The sequence below is a fragment of the Mixophyes fleayi genome, chromosome 3 (genome assembly GCF_038048845.1).
Source record: "Mixophyes fleayi isolate aMixFle1 chromosome 3, aMixFle1.hap1, whole genome shotgun sequence".
NCBI classification, from domain to species: domain Eukaryota; kingdom Metazoa; phylum Chordata; class Amphibia; order Anura; family Limnodynastidae; genus Mixophyes; species Mixophyes fleayi.
The window spans coordinates 77951212-77968811 of NC_134404.1; the positions used below are offsets into that span (position 1 = coordinate 77951212).

Here is a 17600-nt window from a genome sequence, read left to right on the forward strand (position 1 = left end):
TTTCCTCTGGGTGCTCCAGTTTCCTCCCACACTCCAAAAACATCAAATTCCCCAGTATGGATTCATGTGTGCAAAGATAAATTTTATGCAATGCAGAAGTAAAACGCCTACATAAGTAAAACATATAGTTCTGATTTGGACCAGTAAGACACTTGCTGGAGTATGTATGTGCTGCTGCTTCTGCACTCAACATGCTTCTGGACCCACATTCGGAACCGGAAGAGACTTATAGGAAACTCAGTGACGCATTTCCAACTACACTTAAGACTGGAAGCTGGAGATGCCGCAGGCCACCTTACAGTTTTCTTTATGCTACTTTATCAGCAATGTTTATCCATTAATGTGTGTTTGCTGCTATACACACAAATATATATGTAATTTGTAACGGTAACAATTTTAACTACTGAAGACACTCGTATGAGATACCTTATTTAATTCAAATTGCCAAACACGTTTTTTTTCAAAAATGTTTTTTTATTGGTAAAAAAAAACCCAAAACACATTCTTCTGGCAGTTAAAACTTTTCCCCCATTGTCAAAGTATGATTCACAGAATGGAATATGATACATCAACTGACATTTTATATAAGACAAATGATGGACACATCTGGGAAAAGTCTTGCTGTTATATACAGTCAAATTTTGTTCTCAATAATAGCAGTTATGATGTTTTTTTTTTTTTAGGACAAATGAAACTTTTAACATTGATGTGTAGGAAACTTTATTATAGTCTTGAAGTCATGTTTAAAGTTAAACCACTTTAACAGTTAAAACATTTATTGCACAGCACAATGAAACATGAAACAAACCAGCTATTGGGATCCAACACACTGAAGCCACTGATTGTCCAACCTGCCCCATTTCATCTTATCAGAATGCACTACACCCAGCTTTCCCATGTTGAATTTGAATGAAATTATGTTGCGTTTTTTATTTTTTGGTTTTGTGTTGGTGTATTTGACTGCAGAAGGAGCTAAAGTGGGTGGGGTTAGGGAATAATGCATACTTGCCAACTCTCCCGGAATGTCCGGGAGACTCCCGAAATTCGGGACGGTCTCACGGACTCCCGGGAGAGCTGGCAAATCTCACGCAGGCCAATGTACAGCCAATCAGAGCATCTGAATATCACTTAATCTGCTTTTGTAAAACTGTTGGACTAGGGTTGCTGTGCCAAATGCACCTATATAGGAGTTCAAACAGCTTGTTTTTAATTTTTAATAAATTCAATCCAGGTTTTGCAATGAGAAAATCAGGAGCAGAACATTGTGTACTGGGTGAAATGGGTATTGTTGGAGGGTCTGTAGCAATAATAGTTAAACAAATTAAAAGTAAATAAGAAAAAGCACAAAACATTTCATATAGAAAAGCAAGCACGTAAAAAAACCAACACACATTCCAGAGAAATAACATAAGACAACAAACATGTTTCACAAGTGTAATTTAAGTACCTGTAGATTCACAATCTATGGCTCTCGCAGCAGCTTTTGTTGAACTATAACTCCCAGTATGCTGGCAGAAAAAGCCACAGGCTGACTATCTCTAGTCAAGTATCAATAACTAGTCCTTAAAAATATGGGCTAGCAGTAAAGGACGGATGATGAGAAGCCCCAATACATTCATCATACAATTTTATTTTATGTACCACCATTTACACAGTTAAATGTAAGGACTTGAAGCAAAATCCTGTCTTTTTAGTTAACTATGACATGTTAGCAATTAAACAGGTCATGTTCTGAATGATATTTTATGTAGAGTACACTTACATCCTTTCTTGAAATAATAAAAAGAAGTGTCCTGCTCAATTCACAGTACATTGAATAGTTGGATGGATGACGTTGAGAATGGAGTGCAAATATAGTATAACTATGATATCTTACAATGCTCTCAATTGGATTTAGAGTGTACAATGATGCATCTATAGTGCCCTCTACTGGTAAAAACTTTTACAACAGACATAACCAGAAATCACAAGCAAAAGCCAGAGATAATGTGGCATTGGAGCATCATTAAGCTGCCTCATGTCTACTGTTTTCTTATAGTATCAAATTTACTATCCACCAGTATCTACAGGTTACACAGCAATTAACCTGATATATAAAATATCTATAAAAAAATACAGAAAGAGGCACTATTTATGGAATACACAAAAGTCATCATACTGTAAGTGAACTCTTTTGAAGTGAAGCTCAGATTTCAGTGAGCTAATAGGCCGGACATTCTGAAAACACATATCGATGACATGACTGGAATGAATGTTGCATGCAGCATTTGTATATCGAGTCACTTCTCCTGTGACAGGAACTCTGTGCTTACACTGTCTACTCAGTGCAGACAAATACGTGTCAAGTAATGAAGGCTAAAATAAATGGCTAAACAATGGGCAAGAGTCTCTAATGTCTACAAAATCATTTCAATCTAAGCTGTTGTACAGCTTAAATTCAGCATAAGGAATTTAACAGGATATTACATTTTACTTCACATAACACCAATATCTGTACTGGCATAAAGTGAAGTAAGGCTCTAGTTGGTGTTCAACTAATTTGGGATCAAGGGATATGTAGTTTAACGTAAGGCGAGGTTGCCCAGTTCTGGCTTAGGCCTGTCATACAACACCGATTTAACAATGTAAATAAAACAGCACACAATATAGGCATGTAGGTGGTCAATACATTCTTAAAAATTGTCCTGTGTAAGAATACATTACAATAACATAATGCATATTCTATGCCTGAGGCCTTCAAAACAAGGCTGGGCCTTCTTCCTTTAATCACTGATGTTAAGTAGCACAGTGTTGTCTACAGGGATGAAACGGCATGGCAGACACATTGTTCATTGGTCAGCTTAGATGTGGTTTGTGCTGTCAATATAAACGTGTAACACAGAGCAGAGCCCAAGTCACATGCGGATGTCTTTTATTTGCCATGCTACTTGATCCATGAAGAATACTCACGTTGATGTTAAAATTAATTCAAACATTTATCATCACATATTCCACTTTAAAACAACCTTTGATGACATGCGTCATAATAACTGGTACTATTAAGGGATGAGAACATTTCTTTCTTAACAAAGTTAACAAATTTTCCAAGGGGGCAAAGAGGCTGGTTTGAGTGCCTCTCGTGTTCTCTGCAAAAAGAGGTCTGAAAAGTGACGTCCTCCCCATTATACAGAACTCGGACATAGTGTTTGTTTTTATTGTCAGAGTTTTGCCACAGTTCAAAGACCAAGCGAGCAGCAAACCTGGGGAACCTGGCTTCAGTGAGACCAATGGCGCTGAGGATTGGGGAGAGAGTCACGTCATGGGCGGAGTATAAGGCAAACACTTCATCCTTTTTGCCTGCTGCTATTCGCTGCATTCGGTTGACGGTCTGGTTTAAGAGGGGGTGGGTTGCCAGTAGTGCATACTTGTAATAAAGCTGCTTTTCATGCCTTTCCCTCTCGTCCTCTATCTGATGTGACTTAATGACCTTAAAGTGCTCAATATCAATACACCCATTCTTGGTACATGGGAAAGTTATATTGTGGCAAAAATGGCACAACAGTGAGTCAATGGGGTTGGATGCTCTTAACTGCCGAGTGGGGACCCCAACCACCTTGGCCATATTAATGTAGGTTTTCTCCAGCTGGGTGTTTCTCACTCGGTAGCTGTACTGGCGACGCTGCTCTTCTTCCAGGTAGTGGTTCCTCATAGGACAATCACAGTGACCAGAGCAGAATATACTGCTCCACTGGTGTTTAATATTTATCTTTTTCCAGTCAAAGTCAGGTAGGAAGCTGTAGAGCAAGGTCAGACCACTTTGCAGCGTCCTGCTCTTTCCAGTGGATTCAAAGTAAAGGTGCTTTGTGTTCCAGTCACTTGGCAGCAGTCTGTGTTTCTTTAAATAGTGTTCTCTTAGAATCTGTCCGTTCAGTAGATGCTGAACAACACCTGCAATATTCGCACAAGTTATATTGGATGACTTCATAAAATATACTCACGAGGGATATTTTATTAAGATGGAGTCAAATATGGTCAAATATTTATGTAAAATTAACACCCATTTTATAAACCAGACATATACTGAATGTTTAAAAAACAAAATATTTTTGTTTTAAACTACTAATAATCAAATTAAACATTGGCATTGTCTGGAGATAAGGTATAAAAAAAAAAAAAAAAAAAAAAAAAAAAAAAAAAAAAGGACTTTAATTTGTAAGTGTGTGATCACCAGCCACCTGGACTAAACGGGTCTCATAAGATCAGGCCATTCAGCTAGAGTTCCGAATAGCTAGATTTATACTATTTGGTCACAGACATGGGTAGCCAATCAGGACATAGATCCAACTGACCTTCACTCATGTAGTGCTCCGGAGGTGAACTCACGTTCATTCCCAAAGCACTATGTAAAAGAGGACTATACATTCTGAAAAAAACTCCTATGTGTGAAAATGTGCAAATGTTACGTGCTGTGCCCTATTAATGCAGTAAATAACATGACTCTTACCTGTCTGAGTTAATTCTCCCATCTCACACAGTGAATGGCTGGGGAACCGAGGCAGGCTAATCAAAGAACCTTCCATTTGTGCTTCTGAACCTTTTGTCATGTGACTGATAAAATGTGATAAACTGGGATGAGATGGATTCCTATAAAAAAATGTAAATTGAATCGTTAGAAAAACTACAACAAGGAAATATATTTGGTGATCTACAGGCCGAATTACAGTCCCTAGCAAATTCCCATGACCTTGGCAGCATAATATAGTGAGCAGCAGGGCTAATAAAATTGACACATTCTTTACTGATTAACATAATCTGTTTTCCATTAGAGAATACTAGGATAAGATCCTTACAAATGCAAGGACATGGGGGTGGGGATGTATCAAAGTAAAGTTTTTCCAAACTGCCATTTAAAGTTGCACCTTTACAAAAAGCTATGCCATTTATTACATTTTTTTTAAAAAAGCACATCAAGATGCAGTTTTTCAAACAGGCAGATTACAAGCACCAATACTGGTTTTATGGCCTGGGATGCATGCAAAGGCTGGTTTGCAAGACCATACGGAAAACCGCCCACAAAAGACACAGTTTTTTGTTTTTATAGACATGGTTCTCACTGACGAGACTGGTCAATTCCCATGCATTGTGATATAATGCTTATAAAAGTTGCCTGATTTTCAGTTGATTGCTAAAATGCAGCCTTTAAATCCGGCATACAGATGAAACTAGAGCACAGATGTGGCAGTCACTGTCTTCAGCATGTAAGTTTGCACCAGGCCTATTGGACGCATAAGATAGGCCTCTTAAAAGGTGTATCTTAAAGATACATACCAGACGCTCGCAAAGGATTAAATAAGGAGCATGGTGTTTGGTTTTCGCCTTTTAAAACCACTATACATCAGATGCAATTTGAATTTACTATGGTTTGCATTTGAAGACTGAGTCCGATTGATGGCGGTATTTACACACATGGATCAAAGAGTGTTTTTTTTACTTTAACAATAACACAGGGTCTGAAATCTAAATGTAACATTTTTTTTTACCATCTCATCTAGTTTTTGAATTTGAAATATATGACTTTGTTTGAGGTTACAAACCCCTCAAAAATTTTAAAACGGATTCCCAATAAAACAAAGGATTTTCAATTTAAAAAAAAATTGTTTATTCCCTTAAGTTTTTTTTACGCTTGTCCATATCAAATTTAAAGTTAGGATCTCAAAAGTATATATAATATTTTTAGTCATTTTTGTTTATTGCAACATTCAAATATGTTCATATCTGTGTCTATAATGTACTTAATGTATTGTGTTTGTGTGGGTGCCACTTATCACAATGTTATATCAGTGATATGTAGAGCAAAGGTAAAAGAGATGTTATTCGAAGACAGATCAAATAGGATTATAAAGTATTCCGAGCAAGAAAAAATGTGTACATCTGCAACGCCAGACTGCCATTTATATGAACGCAACAATTGTCCAGGTACTGATTAAAGGAACAGCTGATGAACAAGTTGATAGAGCAGACAAAATACAGCTAGATATGAGGGTCACTTCATTTAAGGAACACCTACTGTACCTGCCTGGCTCCAAGACACAGTCAATATCAGGTCTCTTGGTTTTGGGAATTGCATATAATGGATACCTATCTCCATGACGGATCATCACGTGGACGGACAACAGTTTAAAGTTATGAGGTGCATGACCTGGATGCAAAGAAAGAATAAGTTGAAAAAAAACAAACGGTATCTAAATAAAGAAAAAAGTTCCCAGGGAAATGTACTCCATAATAAAGGGGTAAGACGTGGAGGATTACACTTTTTTTGTTTTACATTTTATAATTATTGTTAAAAAAAGGTAGATTTATGAAATTATATATACCGTATATATATTTACACATATACACGCACACACAGTACTACACCGCTTCCCTAATAAATAAAATAATGACACTTGTTATACTTAAGCTGGGTACACACTACAGGATTTTCGGCCAATGATTGGATGTTTGGTCAGATTTCGTGTGAATGTGTATAATGACACAATGATGTAAAGTCATCCCAAGGTGCCGATCATCGTTTCATTTGGTTGGTTGTACCATTTAATATTTTTCGATCAATCGCCTAACGATCATGTAGTGTGTATACACTCATGCTGACGATCTCCATAGAGTTTACAGAGTCAGGCTCTTTTCAGCCGATGTTAGCAGAGTCAGAGTGCATAAATGTAGAGAGTGCTGTAGAAGGAATAATTCATTTGTTCGTTCTGAGACAGAATATTTTGTTTCAGAGTCACAGATGCTAACGAAATTCGTTAGGACATGTGGATAGTTATAACAAGGCGGTTTTAATCAGTGTGACAATGTAACAGTAGTGAATGAATGAATATTGTGCTGTTATTCTCCGGACTAGAGGACCAGATAAAGAGCACAGATATGTAGGTAAATCATGTCAGTGTGTATGCATGAATCATCAGACTGATCGGACCTTCAGTTGTAGGTATAATCGTTTGAGGTAATAAGTTGGTCGGAAAAATTCTTCAGTGTGTACCCAGCTTAACATATCTATATTGGGTAGTTTTGAGACATAGGATCATTTATATCCTCCCAATAATATATTTTTTCCATCAAGGGCGATTGGTATTGGAAGTATGTATATGGCTGCTAAATTGAGAAGCTATCTCACTCTCTAAATTTTGATTAATTGGAATCAATATTGTGATCATCACACAAATACCCTAGATTGCTATATTTATATAAGGCAGTGAGTGCATCCAGCCAATTTAAATCACACTATTGGTTTTATATAAGATATTACACAATATATCTCGCTATTTTTAGTGACTAATAAAAGTTATGTTTTAACCCTTTGTCCATCCATACTGAATAGAAGATTTATTCAGTGAGCCCATGTGCACCTAACAATTCTTTTGCTCTTTTTTTGTTTGAATCTCTGAAACACACGCCAACTTTTTTCTTCTCCCCTCTGAGAAAACCCAGAGGGGAGATTCAAGCGGCAAGTGGGGGTGTCGTGATGCATTTCGTGTCAACGTGGCCTTGAACCCTGCTGTCCAATGCTGCGATTCGCTGCATCGCACAGCAGGGCTGGGACCATAATGACGCCATTCGATGCAAATAACTTCATCACTCTCCAACCATACCCACTTCATTAGGGAAGTAGGTGGGATGCGGGAGGGTGCCCTGCTCTTCCAGGAGAGCTCTCCAAAATTCGGGAGTCAGATGGACCTTCCGTGAGAGTAGTCAAACATGCGCTAAAGCTAGCCACAGACGTAGTCATCCAATTGTTCAATGCTGTACTTTTTTTCTAATTGCTCACATATATTTAGTGTGTGGGCACAGAACCAATAATATATGATCAGTAATTGTTTAAAAATTACTTCCTACAACTCTACATATTTCTGTTGCCAACATGAACTGCAAAGTGTGTACCTGCAGTGTGTTATTTACGTAACCTTGTCAGTATTTCTCAGACAATACTATACAGCTAATCCTCATATATGGCTTACATAAATAATGGATGTAAAGGTACAATGGGACTATCCTTATTATGTGCCACTGTTTTACATGAGTTGAAGTGCACCTAGAAATGCACTACAGACAGGCAAATGGGAGGAGCATAGTGTTACGAGTATAAGTATAGGGACGAGATAAATGACCACCATTACTTTAATCCTTTAGTAAAGATGTACAGATGGCAGATCGTCATCGGGGGATGTGTAATTTAACAAGAGGTATAAAGCTTGGTGAAAGCGACTTGGTCATATTAGCTGTGTTCCTGTAATGCAACATTTTCCAACAAACTATTACTATATTTATTCACGTCTGAGAGCTTGAGACTTAGTCGAGATAAACAAAATGCACAACAGTTTCGGAGTGACTTCCGGGGGGGATAAACACACTATACCAAAACCTTCTATATCACCAGTAGAGCTGCTAATTACAGTGGGGACTAAATGCCTCTTAAGGAATAATTAAGCAGCAATACTGGGGACACACAAAAAGCACTAGTAGAAAGGAAATAATTATGACAAAACCCGTACTTTATACCTTTGTATAGTTACTACACAATACAATTATACGTGCTAACACTTCAATATCATATAAAAATAATCTTCTATAGTTAATCATGTCACATAGTATTTAAATCTTAAAGAAAGCAAGACCGATCGTAATCCTTATTAAGTCCTTAGGGAATAAAGTCCCCAATTTATCTATCCAGTAACATTGATGATTTGCCATCTCCTCCTCTCCTTGACATTCCTACTTGTTCTAACACAGCCCATCTAACCTGCGAGCCAGCATGTCGTAACTCAGAAAATGCTGTGCTGCATACATTTCAAAATATGTCATGTCAGCAGTATCTCTACTGAGCAAATTCCTCATTCTACTTTTATGTTCTATCAAACACAGCTTAACCTAGTGTTTCCCAAATCCAGTCCTCAGAGAGCACTAACAGTGTATGATTTCCAGATCACACGTCACACAATTAGTATTGCCTGTGGATCTTTTGCAATTAGCAATGAATACACCTGTGCTCCAGCAAGAAGATATGGAAAGCATGCACTGTTAGTGCTCCCCGAGGACTGGGTTTGGGAAACACTGGGTTAACCATTCTCGACATCTGGCCAACATATGCCTTTCCACATGGATATTCTATAGGGTAAATCACACCCTTTGGAACCACAAGAAAATACACCAATTTAATCAAAGTACCTGACAGAGCATATGACATACTCTACCGTTAATAATGGCAGTACAGGGGCCAGAGGACAAACAAGTTTGTGACACCTATTTCCTAAAGTCATCACTCTCTTAAAGGCAAAGATAGGTGGTTTAGAGAAAACAAATCCATATTTTTTTTGTGTTTCTGTAAATTAAATTACTTATTGGTCACCTTTAGATAATAGGTTGGTAAATATGACTACGTGCAGCCTTTGCTGAATCCTGCGAGTGCCCTGGTTCTTCCTCTGTGTTACTATTGTCTAAATAAAGTGTCACCTTTTACTCATATTCATGTATTAATACTCTGTTTTATGAATGCATAGAGCAACTAAGTGAAAGTAAATCCTACATATAGATTAGGTATAACTTCCCTATGATATACAATCTTCTAGGACAATACTAACTATAATATATAACAACCACGGTAGCCATGGTGGACTGTTTATATTTGGCATAGTATAGTACCTTCCATACTGCGCTCTTTTATTCCCGGAGTGTTGCAGTACAGGTTGGCTTCATACAGTGGATCAGGTGCAGAGGGCTCAGTCAGGGGGTCAGGCATGATTCTCTTCCTATTTTTAGCACTAAGACTATCTTCTCTACCTGGACCAGCAGGTATTAGCCGCATTGGAAATCCTAAGATTAAAAACAATTCAAGTAAGCTGTGAAGTAAAGCCTACACAATCATTGAAGACATCCACAATCCAGAAAGTATAAACATCCCAATTTTCAGTGAAGATAATCTGCCCTCTGTACCCCACATCACAACTGAAAGGGTATAGCCTGTTGTGTTGTTCTGTTTGAGAGCAGTAGCTCTTACATTTTATTTCTCCAGGAAGTTCTGCCTGGAGATTTCTAATGAGTGCAATTGGAGTTTTTTTTTTGTGGCATCCAAGTAGATTATTTCCTATTTGAGATTTCTAAAAAGAAAATCATGAAGAGGGACCAGGACCCCATGAAAACTAAAACGTTTTACAAAATCTGGTGAATCCACCTTGGCTCCTGTAGGAGTAAATAGAATTCTATTTTGTATCTAGACTATAAGCAAGTAGGTCTCTCTTCCCTCTGTCTTACACCTGCAAACTCATCATCAACTTCGTACGTACTTGTTCTGTTTTTATGTATTATTTTTTTCTACCCATTGTCTGGAGCTGTGATATTATGTGGAGGCTTTCAAATAAATGATGATGTTGATGATAATGGTAATTATAGAAGGCCAAGACTTCTGCAAAACATTTTATATTCTGCATCACAGATATAAGTTACATTAAATTGTATGCACTACATTTTTCTGTGAACTATTGAAGAAAACGAACATTCCAAAGAAGCAGTTCCTAACTGTTCCTTATGTGGGTACTTTGAATGCTAGGGAGTGGAAGATACACAATTTTAAGTCTGTTTTATCCTGCAATGAGAACTACAATTTTCCTGCATCAAAGAACTGGCCTTGGATTGCTCCATGATGTACAAAGTAGCATACTGTGGTTTAGAATAGTTTGGAAACAAACTATATTTACTTTAATTACAATCATTAAATCATATAGTCTGTGTACGTTTACAGCTCAGATATAAGCAGCTCACTATATATTTGTGAACAAGTATTTTGTTGATGTATATTTGTCATAAGATATCATAATAATGGTGAAAGTGATTGAATAATTTTCTTGTTGTACATTACCTGGGAGAACATGGGATTGTGTCTTAAGCTGCATGCTAACAGGCAACCATCTGGAGACTAGAGAGACAGAAAGAATAGAAAGGACAGGGGTTATGAAACGTGAATACATTCTGTAGGCTGAATGTAAAATATGGAAGTCAAGGTAAAAACAAAAAAAAAACAGTAATTCAACAAGAGTTTAATAACATAGCCAAACATTTTTTTATCATTATTATAAATGATTTCTTTGCAGTGTTTTTTTATTACAGTATTTTTATAAAGCACTACTCGTCCCTGAGGACCCTGGATGCCAGGGCATGCTGGTGCTTATACCTTTACCATCATGCTCGGGCAGCCATAGGAACGCGGGCACTTGTGGGTTTACAAGTGTTAGAATATTAAAGTAGTTTATGACAGCCTGGGCTTCCTGAGGCCCGTAGCGCCCGATAGAAAACCCCCCCCAAAAAAACATTTTTCTATCACTTAACTCCTCATTACCCCAACCCCCCCACTGCACGGCCTCTTTTCCTAGGGAGGGGGCCCCACATTTTTGGGTGTGGCCCCGCTTAGAGAATTATAGTGCTGAACAGGCAGGGGAGCTGTCATATTACGACAGGGGGACTGCAGGTCTCCCTGTAATAGTGGGTTCAGCCCAACCTGCTGCTGGATGCAGCTCTGCATGGGGACCACACACTGTCTGTCCACCCATTATAAGCACAAGATAGGAGTGCTGATGCTTAGAACACTTTGGGGTGGGGTATTTTGGTTGCGTTTTACAGTGCAAAGGTGCCAATGATCAGATGTTGAGTATCTGCAACAGATATGTATCTGTGGCTTTGCCCAAGTCTGACTCAGTCACAATTACATCAAAATGACCTTACTGTATAATATATATATATATATATATATATATATATATATACACATATATATAAATGTTGTTGATGATGTTGATAAGTGAAGTATGTGTATGAATCTGCATACAGTACGTGTACACATTCTGTGTGTGCATGCGCAGTACGGAAATGCATATTTTATACAAAAAACAAAACAAATCAATGTACATCCAACTCAAAAGTTCCTAGAGGATTGCCATGTAGATTTTAAGAGCACATACTTCTCACTATGAAAGCATAGCTTGAGATTTCTTTTTATTTCATAATTTATTGTAAATATCGTTCTTGTTAATTATACAGGCACCACTTTTAGAGGGCACCTCTATTGTCCTGAAGCTGGTTAAAAGGGCCAAGAAATCAATCAATGGAAGCATTCCATGTCTCTGTTACTCAGATCATCTGATATCTTGAACTACCTACTTTTGGTCAAGATAACCAAACCCACCATAGAATGGAAGGTGGGTAGAGTCATGTAGAGCCACCATTAAAAGGGTACGGATAGTTAAGTGGCCCGCCGATGCAGCAATGAGCAGATCCAAAATTAGGGTGGTACAACTTCTCCCTGCAGCAGAGAGGAGCTGCCTGCGAAGCACAGCAACGGGAGCTCAGCCCACTGCACAGCCAATAACCAGCCAACCAATTACACCAAACCAGAAAGGGAGGTCACTGATGGTTTCATTTGTACTGGGCCTCACAATTTCTGATGGCAGTCCTGGAGTCATGTAATTACTCAGCAAATGTATAATTTATCATCAAAAGTCCTTCCCAGCATTGAATGACTTCTGCTCCCAACAGAGGCAAAGTGTACCATGGTTCTCCCAGCATCCAGGGACCATCTATACCGCCTGTCCCCCAATTTAATCCAGCCCTCCCCCAGAATAGTCTCTGTCAATCAGCTTCCTATTTCCAACCCCATCCCCTTCACCACAATGGCCACCCCAGCGCTACCTACTATAAAACTTCAGACCACATGTACAGCACTCCCTATCCCTTAAGAAAACCCCTGTATCCAGGACGAAATGCGTTGGGTTGTAAAGGAAAAAACCCCAACTATACCTGCCCACATTACATGCACCCTTTCCTGCTCCTCTGCTGTTTCATGGCCTCCCAATACCAGCTACCTGCACATTGGATTGAATCGGCAACTGTGCATTCCAAAAAGCTGGAAGTTAAGGTGTCACCAGCAGTTCAGAGGATAACATATAGCCCCACATCGTACCCAAAGAATAAAGGAATGTGAAACCAACTGCATTTATCAGAACAATTACCTTAATCTTTTTGCCCACTCTTTCACCTCCTAGACGCATGAACGTCAGCACCAACACCTCTCACACACCTCCATCTTGAACACATAACACTACGATACCCGCTAAATTGTATTTCACCTAGAAACATTGCATATTTACTGGATGACATATAATACAACAAATTATAAATCACACTTGAAAAAGACATCTGTTCTGAGTACTAAACATTACAAACATTAAGCATGAACTGCAATAGCCATAAGCTAGACTACATGCGACAACACTGCTACAAGTTATTAACATTACAAGCTCCGGTAATCTAAATAAAAGCTACTAACACTGTCAGTTAGAAACACTGCAAGCTATAAACTTACAGCTACAAACACTGCACCTTTCATCACTAAAAGCTTTTTACATTACAAGCCATAGACATTTTTTTGCATAACATCCATAACAGCTACAAACATTGTCAGTATATATGATGGGCAAGAGAGTTTTAAATCAACAAAAAAACAGCTTAAAGCTACACAGAAAGTAGATTTTGAAGTAGATTTTGACTACAAGGATATCAGACACTTATCCTGAACGTACCTGTAAAACACCATCCAGACAGCCGCCATCTTTCTTGACATCCAGACTACACCCAAGTTCAAGACATCTCCTAGAACCGTACAATTATCGGACACTGGGCCCATGACAATCTCCCATTCTAAGACACCACTACCACTAGCAAAGAAACATCCCGATGGCCACCATTTCCACATCCAAACAACAGCCGAAATTAACACATCATCCAGTTAAACATACATTTATAAATCCCCAACCCGCTCTCTTTGGTTATTCCCCCCTTCCCCTCTTTTCTCCAGACAACACAAGTCAACCAGCTACACAACACTCATAGCTACACTATCACTGCGCACGGAAACTATAACAGACATTAACCTGCAGGACCGGAACTCCTTAACCTTTCATCAGTCAGCAGCCACCACAAGAGACCTCCCACTCACAACCACAGACAGTCCAAGAACCTTTCCTCAATTAACAAGTAACATGTATATATACAAACAAATATTACAAGTAAATAACATTTTATATGTCATGGATAAACTTAGAAACTGGATCATTTTGAAAAGGTTGTGATTTCCACTGGCATGAATTTAATACATTTTAAAGGACATTTTATGGAATTATAACAACAAAAAGAGGAGGTTAATATTTTAAATGCCAATGGTCTCAAACCAGTTGTTGTGGATCCCGAAAAAAATAATATATTAGATTTAATATTATCCAAATTTACTGAGTTAATCTAAATTTATCCAGGTCACTGTAACGTCCACGCACGTAAACCTAAAATGTACAAGCAAAGGTAAATCGCGTTCAGGTCATTCATTTTTATGAACTCTTTCCTTTTAGAAATGTGTAAAAAAAAAACAAGTAAGCAAAAGATTCATTTGTCATTATAAATAACATACCTTAAAAACTAGAAACAAATGATAATATAAAGAAACACTGTTGCATTTATATAGAGATTGAGATGTTTTACCACAGCTACAAATTGAAAGAAATATACAATAAAACATATACCTAATAGGAGGAGAATTGGAAGCATGTTGCTGACACGTCGTAGCCTTCAAGATGCTGCTCAGTATGGAAATGGCTATGGTTTGCTCAAACACACTGTATATTTTTACTCTTTGGCAGAGCACCTCCTAAGAAAAGGGACAGGGCTGCCTTTCACAGCTCTGCATACCTAACAGCTGATGCAGTTCCTTGTTCATGGAAATTGACAGTTTTTCGACATTCATAAAGAAAGGCTGTCTTGTTCTCCAAGGAGCTAGAATTAACTTAAAAGGCCATTAAACCTAACACACCAGTTGCTTTACATAAACAAGCTATTAACATCCACAGCTGGTTTGGTCATGTACCCCGACAGCAGGCTCTGGCCAGTCGGGGTACAGGGAATATCCCACGTGTGCCACACTAACTGTGTGCTTTCCCACAGCCTCTACACCTCTAGAGCACTGGTGCAAAACACATGGACTGCAAAGCCATTTTTTGAGAACTGTAAAAAGTAGGACAGACACAAGGAGTCCACGCACACAGGGACAGAAATACTGCACACACTTCTGTCCCCATGGGAACTTTTTAACAATGTTGAGATGCATGGCATGACTGCAAAAAGGCAGGTGTGGAGGTGAACCTTGTCCACCTAACAATTTGGAGAAAAGCTGGAGACCAGAGCGTGGGCAGTATGCATAATACTATACTGAATTGCCCATCCATCCATCCATCACGTTGTACAGCAACATATTATGATGTGCAACATTTGGTTATAGTAGGATACACAGGGTTGGAATGAATGGGGAAAACAAGCTGTAGTGACAGAATGATGTCACTACAGTCTGCTTCTCCTGTTCTCGTCAGGCTTCATTGCAGTGCCCCAAGAACTTTTTGTATTGCTGTAATTACAGACAGACCATTTTTGGGCGCCCCAGGTTATTTAGTCAGTGTTTTTGTTTATGGGGAGCTTATTTATATAGCCAAATGTGGTAGCAATGTCCATGGGGATTGGTTTTTTGTGCAGTGCTATAATACAAGGGAACATGCACCAAGGAACAGATTCCCAAAGACACACCAATTCAACCTCCAACCAAGAGCAAGGTTTTACTGGAGAGAGAATAACTACGAGCTTGCACAGCACGTGTCAGAGATGGGAGCAAGAAAAAGCTCTCACTCTGAGCTCAGACTGCCAGCATCAGGCTTCCCTTGCTCACAGAGCAAGTAGAGAGAAAGGAGAGAAGAATGATAGGCTTCACTGAATAACGAGTGATCCTGACACACCAACACCCTGCATTGTCAATGATCGGACAGCTCACACAGGGGGTGGCCTCGGATGTGCATTTGTTAGAATCATGGCTGTTGATTGGCAGTTAAGTTGATTGGGAAAGATAGAGGAGGGGTTATGGATGTCATTGGATGGAAAAGCTGAGGGAAATCAGGGAGCCAAAATAGTAATTTTCTTAAGTAAATGGAGAACCTAATAAAGTAAAGTGAGACAGCATTGATATTCCCCAATATTTTGCTTAAGACTAACACAAAAATGAGAGAGGTGTGTTAAGTATAGGGAACTGAGTAAACAATATAAAACAAAACAAAAAAAAACACAAAAGAAATGTATCCTGAAAGGAGTCTTCGCTCAAAACCACTTACTTCTCAACTGAAAAGTTACATGGGCGAGTAAAAAAGTTGCAGCCATAAGTAGTAAATAGGAGTACAGGCGTTCATGTAAGACTATCTGTGACAGGATGGACCGCCTATGCCACCCTGTCTGCTGTTGCTGGGAACAGACTGGGATTACTTTGCTGTTCCCTTTCGTTATCCCAAATGCGCCCTCTTGCCGCAGTAGGAGGGGCTTACAAATGCTGTCACCACTGGACTCCTATACCGGCATCCAGAACCGGGTTTCTTCTGGGTAACTGACGCTGCTAGCGTATCTCGTTGCTGGTGTACCTGGGCTGGTACTCCTGACCTCTTGGATCAGGGATGCTGTGGATGGATCCCTCCAGGCCTATCACAACTGACCAGGGCTCCAGGGTAGCAGGCAGAGCGGTGGTACTGGAAAAGCTGGGTCCAAACTTCAGGACAGCCGGGAACGGATTAGATTTTGGGTCTAATCTGTAGGTCACAGGAATACAGCAATATTGAAGATGTTTCCAAGCAGGTCTTTGAAGCAAGATGTTTATTTGCTCTCACACTGGTTAAAGGTACCAGTGCTTACTCAAGTCAGATGAAATCAGAAGAACAAGTTTTCAATACAAGCCAGTGCCTTTTATACAGTTTAGACACAGGCTATTTTTAGAATCATTATGTAATGTGTTTACACAAACATGGATTGACATGCATTGCAAAGCCAACAATATTTACACTTATCTATGAAATTCTAGAAACGCTGTGATGTCATGCATCCCATGCTGTTCACAATGTTCAGAAAGGTTTGATCGACCCCCTGCTGGGCCTTTGGCCAGAGCAGGTTTTTCCTGCTATCAGACTCCCTCCCCATAGGCCTAATTGGAGGTTTCCACTAGAAACCTTACAAACTCCAAACAATTACACTTCCATACAAAACACATCCCAATACACAAAAAAACAAATTTATAACCTGGTCTCAGAAATAATGATTTCTTATCTAAAAATATACACAGCATCAAAAAAATAAGTGCATGTGCACTGCGCTTTTTCTCTTTAAATAAATTTATACCAGCAGTTATTTATCAGAAGACAGTTTTCTTTGAATCATCTCAAGGCATAGTGAAATATATATATATATATATATATATATATATATATATATATATATGAATTAAGGCTGTATAAATAACTGTATTGTGAAAGAAAAAGAATCACTAGTCTCCTCAAGAAAGAAAAGTGATTTACAAATACAATGTAGAAGAAATCAGCAGACACAAGACTAGTGTAACAATACCAAATTCTATAACCAGAACTAATTGTCCTGGGCGGATTATATCCAGGGAAGCCAACAATGTGGGATCCATCGTTATAATGATAATAAAATAGAACAGACCGTAA

General features: G+C 38.7%; 1 protein-coding gene across 2 annotated transcripts in view; it reads right to left on the bottom strand.

Annotated features, from left to right (window-relative positions):
• Nucleotides 1-453: 453 nt before the first annotated feature.
• Nucleotides 454-17600, bottom strand: part of PXYLP1 (2-phosphoxylose phosphatase 1) — a 40574-nt gene continuing 23427 nt past the window's right edge. For both annotated transcript variants that reach the window (XM_075201879.1, XM_075201881.1), the window contains 5 exons: nt 10892-10948; nt 9679-9849; nt 6052-6178; nt 4484-4623; nt 454-3927 (listed from right to left, as the gene is read on the bottom strand). In XM_075201879.1, coding sequence (XP_075057980.1) covers nt 2996-3927; nt 4484-4623; nt 6052-6178; nt 9679-9849; nt 10892-10948 — 1427 coding nt within the window. In that variant the 3' untranslated portion in view covers nt 454-2995. The remainder of the gene's footprint in view (nt 3928-4483; nt 4624-6051; nt 6179-9678; nt 9850-10891; nt 10949-17600) is intronic.